Source organism: Cynara cardunculus (genome assembly GCF_001531365.2).
Source record: "Cynara cardunculus var. scolymus isolate 2C chromosome LG 3, CcrdV1, whole genome shotgun sequence".
Taxonomy (NCBI): Eukaryota; Viridiplantae; Streptophyta; class Magnoliopsida; order Asterales; family Asteraceae; genus Cynara; species Cynara cardunculus.
The window spans coordinates 38,134,932-38,143,922 of record NC_037530.1 but is presented as its reverse complement, the minus strand read 5'-3'; the positions used below and the strand labels follow the sequence as shown (position 1 = coordinate 38,143,922).

The window sequence follows — 8,991 nt, the reverse complement described above, 5'->3', positions numbered from 1 at the left end:
ATCGAATCGAAACTTTGGATGATAAAACGATGGGATTGGATTGAAATTATCGATTATCTATTATCTGGAGCTGGGTAATGAGCAAAGTACAATCTTTTGTAGTAAAAATGCCTCAAAAAAGAGGGTTTGAATTTTCAAGTCTGGGAGACAAGGGAAAACAAGAGTGTGAATGATGTCACATGTAACGCAAGGGTCAGCGACAAACTTTGATTTCGATTTTGGTCAAAAAAATTGCTCTCTATTTTGACTTTGAAACAATTTACACAACTCATCCTTCGACTATTTCTTAGTTTGCATTTTTGTCTCATATTTTTTACCTGAGACATTTCAATAGCTTTTTTAAGGGGTGTTTGGTTAGAGTTATTAAGGGGTTGTTTAGCAATTGTTGAATGGTTTGGTGTAGAATGATTAAGTAGTCAGAATGATTAAGAGGTTCTCATGATATAATGCAAAATGAAATATAATTGTTTGGTAATTGTGCACAATGAGATTAGGGCTCTTAATGATTAAGGGAGATTCAAGATACAAAATCATTCAGAGGGTTTTACAATCATTAAGAAGCAGATTTTTTTTATCAAACAATATTCACCTCTTAACGATTTAGATGTTACCTCTTAATGGAACTATTAAGAGGTAAACAAACAACCCCTAAGTAATAATTAATGAGAATAAAAATAAAGAAACTGTTTGGTTTTCTATAATATAATTGACTCATTCCTTCAGAAGCCCAAAATTTCATTCTTGGTTAAATTTGGGGGGGAAGGAAAATTTATTCTCATTTTCATTCTCTGTCATTTTTATTTTCATTCATCATCATTAGCCAAACAAACCCTAAATATTCACAGGCAGTTAATCAAACACTTACCTAATAAACGATTATAGGTAAGAGTTTTTACCCTCATTTATCATGTTGTATGATGTTATCGGCCAGAGTTAGGGTGTTTATGGGTTAGGTTGATTGGTTTAAAGCCATTTGAATAACCAATCCAATCTTTATGGTTTGAAAAATCTCAACCCAACTCAAATCAAAGTGCAACCCAACCCAACCCAAACCGTACAGGTTGGTTGGGTTGATAGTTTAGTACATCCAAATATACTCTTAACCTTGATATATGTTGTTTTCTCATTTATTTTTCCTCGTCAGCAATTTAGTACAACTTATTCATATTTCTTAAATCTTAAGTAAATCACATTCAATTAATTTTCTCAATTTGCATATATATGTTTACATATACTAAACATATATACGAAAGAGTTATATAGAGTTGAATAATAGATTGAAAATACATGTACATGAAGAGGGTATGTGATGGTGTAATTGTCTAATGTACATATTAACAAATACTCAATAATCATATTTTACAACTCGATTAGACATCAGGTTGCTCGGGGTTGAGTTATTTCGCGTTGGGTTGGGTTGGGTTGGTCGGGTTTTTAAGTACCCCTAGTCAGAGACTCAGAGTCTCATCCTTGACTTACCGAGTAAGATTCCTTGTTATGTCCCTTGTCGAGTAAGATTTCCGATTTTTTGTCACATTTGCAGGTAAAGTAAGTGACACTCGATAAACGCTTATCATGTAAGAGTTCGGTAAAAGATCCTTAAGATCATATTAGTTATGGTTCATTAAAGGTATAAATGTATGAGACAAATAAATGGTACGTTTTAAGAAAAGATATTCAAGAAGGGTCAAAATTTAATTATTCATGACAGTTAATTGACCTGATATTTGAATCAGTTATGAAATTAAGTTTATTAAAAGGTTGTTACAGATCATATACTATTGTGTTTGTATGTTATCAAAAGAAACCCTTTGTTATTAAGAATGAAACCTTAAAGATGATGTTCTAAGATTCATATTAAGACAATACTAAAATATCATATTATAAATAACAAATAAATATAATTTATCACTGATTTTGAACTTTCTGTATGTTTATGCCTATGCGTTCTTGATAGCGTCGTGTGGACACAAAGCACTGGACGTGCTTGGTTTGGCCCGGTCCAACTTGTCTAAGCGTTCTTGACAACGTCATGTAGATACAAGGCATATGGCGTGATGATTTCAAATTATACCTTTAATAATTAAAACATATTCATAATGAATTAGGAGCATTCAATTGGACAAATATATATACATAGAGAGAGAGGGGGGGGGGGGGATGTTTACTTGGCAAATCACGTTGTTTGTACAAACCGTATTCAATCAATCATAATTTTTCATTTTGTTCATTTTTCTGTAATTATGAGAGGTTGATTAATAATTTTTATTATGGAGGGTGTTAATTATGGATATTATCATTTTCATTATTTTAATTTTAGAGAAATACATGAAACAGTTTCATTAAAATTACATTAAATATTACATGAAACAATTTCATAACCATATATGAAACAACTTCATAAAAAAAAATTATATAAAATAATTTCATAAAATTAAACAATTTCATAAGATTAAACAATGAAATCAATAGATGAGAGTGATTTGCACAGTTTATACAAATTGGATGGTTTGTATTTGATCGCTCCTTCTCTATATATATACATATATATTATCACATGATAAATATAAATGACAAAAACCTTTATTTTATATTATTATTTGTCAGATATTTTTCATTTAATAAAAAGGCATGTAAAATGGAGATAACATAGGATCCAAATCACAAGGGCCATGAGCCCTTTAGCCATTAATTATTAGTATCCTATGGCTTGGGGTTATTTGCAATTCATACCCCCAATGTTTAACTCTTGACTATTAGTATCCTATAGCATCTGAATTGTTAATAGGTGAATCTTGTTTGGTAAAAAAAAGTCTATCGCTTAATGATTCTAAAATAATTTGAATGATTTTGTATCATGGGTCCCCTTTAACTATTTAGCACCATAATTTTATTGTAAATAATTACCAAACAATTATATTTCATTTTGCACTATTATCATTGTTGGGGAATATGATTGAATTAACATATTGGATGGATCCAATCCCAGGATAATCCAATGGATGGAATCGAACCGATCCAATCATGGATTGGATCGGTTATCCAATGTTAATCGGATATAATCCAATTTTTTATGAAATATCTTTTTTATTTACTGATTATTAGAAAACGAATGTTCTTAACATCTTTTTAAATATTATTATATACAAATTCTACGAAATCTCATGGAATCCCAACCACCCCTGTGGGATTTCAAAATCCTATTTTTGATGGATTTCAAATCCGAGCAATCCTACAAACCAAACACGGGATTGGAGTGAGTTTGAAATTCAACTCCCCTCAAATTCATTACATTCCTACAAACTAAACGGACCCTTAGTACAATTTTCTTAGTTTTTAACTTTTAATTGCCAACAGACCAATGATGATTTTGTGAAAAATATTTATATATTTGTTTCTCATAGTCGAATGGTGTCACTGCTTGAAAAAATTTCTAGATCCATCATTGATAATTAAGCTATTACTAAACAATTATATATAACCGATTGAATAAACTAAATCTTGTTAAATCTGATGTGATTAACAAACAACCCTTTAATATTATATGTATGGGTGCTCAAAAATCCGACCAGCCTTATCAACCCAATCCAATTCAACGCGAAATAACTTAACCGGATGTCTAATCGAGTTGTAAATTTCAAAACCGTAATTATTGAGTTACTATTATTTGAATCTAACCCAATCCAATGAACCCAATATCTTTTTATTTCTTGGATTTTTGTTGAGTTTCTATTAATATGTACATTAGATAATTACACTGTCACGTACCCTCTTTATATACACATATCTATCCTCTATCTCTATATAACTCTATCGTATGTTCAGTAACTGTGAACATATATATATATATATATATAAATTGAGAAAATTATTTGAATGTGATATACGTAAAATGTACGAAGTATGAATAAATTGTATCAAATGACTGAAGATGAAAAAAAATTATAAATAAAAAAGTAAATTAAAAAAATATTTTAATATACCAAACTACTAACCTAATTAACATGTACAGTTTGGATTGAATTGGATTGCAGTTTAAATTTCATCAAATCATTATGAACCGAGTTATATGACAGGGATATCATGCAAAATTGGTTTTCTGCATATTCCCAAAAAAAGATGCCACCGACGAACCTCGGCAGGAAGATGCCATGCCACCATGTCTTAAGCCTCTCTATCTACATAGATTCCCACTTCAATTCAATCCACTTGTTCAAACCTTTTGTAGGTTTACGACTTTTGGTTCAGGCATTTCCACAAACACATACCAGACATGGCCAACGACGACGAATCTGCAGTCACCATTTACAGCAACACAACTGTATCTAATCTAGGCAACAAGAAAGATCAGAATCCCTTTTCAGTCAAGGTTGGATTAGCTCAAAGGCTCAGTGGCGGTGCAATCATCCACGTCACAGACGTTGACCAAGCCAAGATCGCTGAATCCGCCGGAGCTTCTTGTGTGATTGTATCAAACCCATCACCACCTACCTCCGCCATTTCACGGATGCTCGATCCAGCTGTTATCAAACAAATCCAAGAGTCTGTTCCGATTCCGGTAATGGCGAAAGCCCGAGTCGGCCATTTCGTTGAAGCCCAGATACTCGAAGCGGTTGGCGTCGATTACATTGACGAAAACGAGCTTCTTGCAGCAGCCGATGACAGCAACTTCATCAACAAACATAACTTTCGAGTCCCTTTCGTCTGCGGCTGTCGCGATTTGGGAGAGGGATTGAGGAGAGTACGAGAAGGTGCAGCCATGATTAGAACTCAAGGTGATCAATCTGGATCAGGAAACATTGTTGACACAGTTCGAAATGTGAGGGAACTAATGGGGAAAGTTAGGGTTCTAACAAACATGGATGAAGATGAAATCTTCACATTTGCAAAAGAATTGGGTGCACCTTATGACATTTTGGCTCAAACTAAACAAATGGGTAGGCTTCCAGTAGTGCATTTTGCTTCTGGAGGTATTTTAACACCTGCTGATGCTGCATTGATGATGCAATTGGGTTGTGATGGAGTGTTCATAGATTCTGCAATTTTCAACTGTTCAGATCCTTATAAACATGTTAGAGCAATTGTGCAGGCTGTTAGAAACTATAATGATGCTCATATGTTGGCAGAAGCTGTGAATTGAATGGTGGAATTTGCAGGTATGAGTCTTGGTAGGGAAACAGAAGGTAGCTACTGATTCCAAGAATCAAACTTTAATACGATTGATTCATTGTGTTAAGATATATATATATAACAAGAAAAGTTACAATGAAATTCTGAATGACTATCAACTATAAATTGAGACAAACCAATTATCTGATTGATCTACTTCTATTGCTTTGAATCCTTTGATATTTCACTTCTGATTTCTTGAACTCTATTGCTGCATACTTTCCACTTTATTCACATTCAGAAATAATGTGTTGTTTTCTGAAGTCTGAACTTCAAGATTCACGTTTCAGATGATAATTTCAAATAGGGAAATTAACTAAAATAGCCATTTTCAGGCTTCGAATTCATTCTTCAGCCATTTCTCTCCCAATATTTCAAAATGTCACTACTACTGCAAGTGGTACCTCCTCAATTTACTAAGGGGTCAAAATGTAAACAAAAAAAGAAGTTTCTGAACATGGTCCGCAAGTATAAGGACCAAATCTGTAAGTTAGATAAAGGTAGTGTTGGGACTAATTATAGATTTGGTTCTTGTACTTGCAAACCATGTTGAGAAACTTCTTTTTTTTACACTTTGACCCCTTCGTAAGTTGAGGAGTTGCTATTTACGGAGGAGGGATATTTTTGAAATATTGGGAGAGAAATTGCTAAGAGATGAACCCAAAGCCTGAAAATGGCTATTTCTATTAATTTCCCTTTCATATATCTTCTTCTAATTTGTTTATATAGCATTGTCTGTTTGAAGGGTTTTTTGATTGTCATTGGTATTAGTACAACCATTGTTGTTGAACAAGACCCGTAAGGCGGTTTCATAGGCTGTGAAAATAGCTCCGTTAACCACAAAAGCTCTAGAAACCGCGGTTCCCAGTCCTCTCCACAGCACACTGTATCCATCCTTCTGTACACTCTTCCTTAAGCAATCCACAATTCCGTTATATTTTACCGTCGAAGTGGGTGTTTGAGCTTGAAGTCTAGTTTTAACCACGTCTAAAGGATAGCAACAAACCCAACTAGCAACGCCTGCAAGACCACCAGCAACGAGCATTGTATTAAAGCTTTCTTGGCCACTTGTCCTGCAGCCCGGATGAAGTTTTTCTCTCATGAATTCATATGTCCAAAAATAGAAACCATGTGAAGGTGCATCTCTTAAAGCTGTGATTGTTAAGCCTCTGTAGAGTCCTCGCCAACCTTCTGTTCTTAGGATGTTCTTTGCAACACTTAGTGGACCTCTTTCTATGTGATCATGTTGGACACGGGTTTGTAATTGTAGTCGGATCTTGATCAATTCGATAGGGGAAAGCATTAGGCTTTGTATAGCCCCTGCTCCTACACCTCCTAGAGCAACACCTTTGTAAGATGGGGGTTCGGTGGAAGAACTAGACGAGTCAAAACCCCGTGACAAGATAGCATAGATTTGAAAAACCATGGCATTCTGCAAGGAAAAATAGTCAGATTATTAGAACTATTTGGTTCACCAGACCCCCCCCCCCCCTTCTCAATCCATATTAGGGTATGTTTTTAGCAGGTTGATGCGCTTAATGGGACTTGCAGCTTATTCGGTCAGCTATACATGGCTCTTTGGTAGTGAGCTAGTGGCTTAATAATATAGAAAGTGGCTTTTTAGTAAGCTTCTTGGTAGGAGCTTTATGCAGAAGGCCAAGTTTTTGCCAAACCTGCCCCTTCCAATTAAAGAACACACTCCTTCCATCTATGGAAAAAAGTCTCACAAACAAAAATCTCCCTCATTTATACAGACGGATTAATCCAAGTAGACAACTTTATCCATTCAGGACTTAATAGAAAACCAACCAAACAGCCCCTTAGTCTGCCTATTATTGATTATTGGAAATATTGTCAGACTATTAGAACTGCTTTTGGCCTCTGTCATCTTTGACACTAACTAGTTATTGCATCCGTGGAATTCGAACCTGACACACGTAGTACTAGATCCGTAAGAACGTCTACATCAATTGATTCTAATCATAAGTTGACAAAGAAAACCAAATAAGACCTTGTGAGAATATGTAGAGTCACATTAGATTATTCTCCAAATAAAGTATTTTGAGGAGAGAAGGTGGCTCCAACATATATAAAAGAGAAGTGGTCCAAGTCTAGCCTGACGTGGGACTCTTAACATGCCCCCTCCAGTGGATCTAGATGGCACAAATTGTGATTGTGCCCGACCGTCCAAAGGGGCTAGATGAGTATTGCATTAATGGATTGTCCTAAACATTAGATTCCCAAGAGTAGTAGACATTAGTTTTGATAGTGTGTAACCCATTAAATTATTCTCAGAAAAGAAAATTATCCAAATCTAGTCGACTTGGGACTCTAATGAGGCGTTCGGTTCACAAAATGGAATTCGGTGGAATTGGAACTCATCAAAGGTTTAGTTGGATGGAAGTGGAATGGGATTAGAATCTTTGGGATATCCCATGGAACGGTGAAATCTTTAATCCAATGGAATTCAAAGGTTTCCTATGTTTTTAATATGTGTAGCAAACAAAGGAATTGGAATTTGGTCAAAATAATTGACCATTCCAATTCCCATGAAATCCTTGAATTCAATGAAGCAAACAGCCCTTGACAGAATTTCAATTCCTATGTTTGGTTCACGTATTGAATATATAGGAATCCTTTGAATTCCTTGGATTAAAGATTTCACCATTCCATGGATATCCAAAGATTCCAATTCCATCAAACCAAACACGTGGTCAAATTCCATTCCGATTCTCAAATTTCCAATTCCATAAAATTCCATCATGCAAACCAAACGCCCACTAACAGATCCTAAACGAAAGATGAGACGTTTAACAGGAACTATGAAGCTGTAATTGGCATGATGATGATGATGATGAAGAAGAAGTGAAAGATAACCTGGAAAGTAACAGAAGCAAGGGGAGCAGCCATGCCCCTATAAAGAGCAAATGGTCCTTCTGTAGCAGCAACATTCTTAAGGATGGTGAAAGCTGAGCCAGAGGGTGAGCTCTGTTGGCGAACTCGTACACTATCAAGTGGGTATCCAGCCATGATGCCTGCAATTCCCCCAAATCCCCCAGCCACAAATTCTTTACCCCAACTGCTTGCAAGAAACTCTGGCCAGAAATCCATCCCACCCTTTCTACCCTACTGCTTAATGGATTGGATCTGATCTGATCTTTTCTTGATAAATATCCCCAAAGATTCCAAAAGGAGCAAATCGCCAGAAACCCTTTTGGTTTAGAATTTAGATAGATAGATATCTGCTTGTGTTTTTGTAGTGGTATCTTGTAGGGGTAAAACTGGTCACGGATACTCTGTTTTCTGGGTTTTCCCACATGGGAAAATGTGAAAATGGAGTTGTGTAATTGTGTATCGAAAGGAGCATGTAACGGAAGAAAAAGAAAGCATGTATTTTGGGTTATTTTGTTTCTATACAGAAATCAAGAAAACCACGAAAGAGAGAGTTGAGTGTCAAAACAAAGCCTCTTTTGTTGGTTACTTGGATGTGTTCATCACCAACAAGTTATTTAAAATAAAGATTTTTAAGGAGATTTTCGTTCTGATAGATTAATTAAAAAAGAAGTTCAAATTGAAAAATTTAAGGATTTGTTTTCAACACATTCTTTAGAATATCTATATACTATATTATAAAACATTTGACAAAAACCCTTAAAAACCATTTTTATTCATGAAAGTATTGTATATTAATGTATATTACTTAAAATTCAAGATTACAAGTAAATTATGTAGAAGTACAATTTATTAAAGCTCCATGTTTGAATTTGTGTAACTAACTGCGGATAAACATAATCAAATAGAGAATAAATATCTTATTTTAAA

The 8,991-nt window shown here is 34.7% G+C and overlaps 2 protein-coding genes across 2 annotated transcripts; one reads left to right on the top strand and one right to left on the bottom strand.

Moving 5' to 3' along the window:
• The first annotated feature begins 4,141 nt into the window (after positions 1-4,141).
• On the top strand, positions 4,142-5,153 carry LOC112510525 (pyridoxal 5'-phosphate synthase-like subunit PDX1.2). The gene has a single exon (XM_025115975.1). The coding sequence runs from the start codon at positions 4,274-4,276 to the stop codon at positions 5,138-5,140; it is 867 nt and encodes a 288-aa protein (XP_024971743.1). The 5' UTR covers positions 4,142-4,273; the 3' UTR covers positions 5,141-5,153.
• Positions 5,154-5,223: 70 nt separating this feature from the next.
• On the bottom strand, positions 5,224-8,339 carry LOC112510524 (mitochondrial arginine transporter BAC2). The gene is made up of 2 exons (XM_025115974.1): positions 8,047-8,339; positions 5,224-6,601 (listed from the first exon to the last, which is right to left on the bottom strand). The coding sequence occupies exons 1-2, from the start codon at positions 8,278-8,280 to the stop codon at positions 5,891-5,893; spliced, it is 945 nt and encodes a 314-aa protein (XP_024971742.1). The 5' UTR covers positions 8,281-8,339; the 3' UTR covers positions 5,224-5,890.
• Between the last annotated feature and the right edge of the window lie 652 nt (positions 8,340-8,991).

Excerpts from the sequence above, each read along its gene's own strand:
- LOC112510525 (XM_025115975.1), top strand. The coding sequence starts at position 4,274 with ATGGCCAACGACGACGAATCTGCAGTCACCATTTACAGCAACACAACT.
- LOC112510524 (XM_025115974.1), bottom strand. The coding sequence starts at position 8,280 with ATGGATTTCTGGCCAGAGTTTCTTGCAAGCAGTTGGGGTAAAGAATTT. Across the intron at positions 6,602-8,046 it reads TTGCTTCTGTTACTTTCCAG|AATGCCATGGTTTTTCAAAT; the intron begins GTTATCTTTCAC and ends TTTTCCTTGCAG.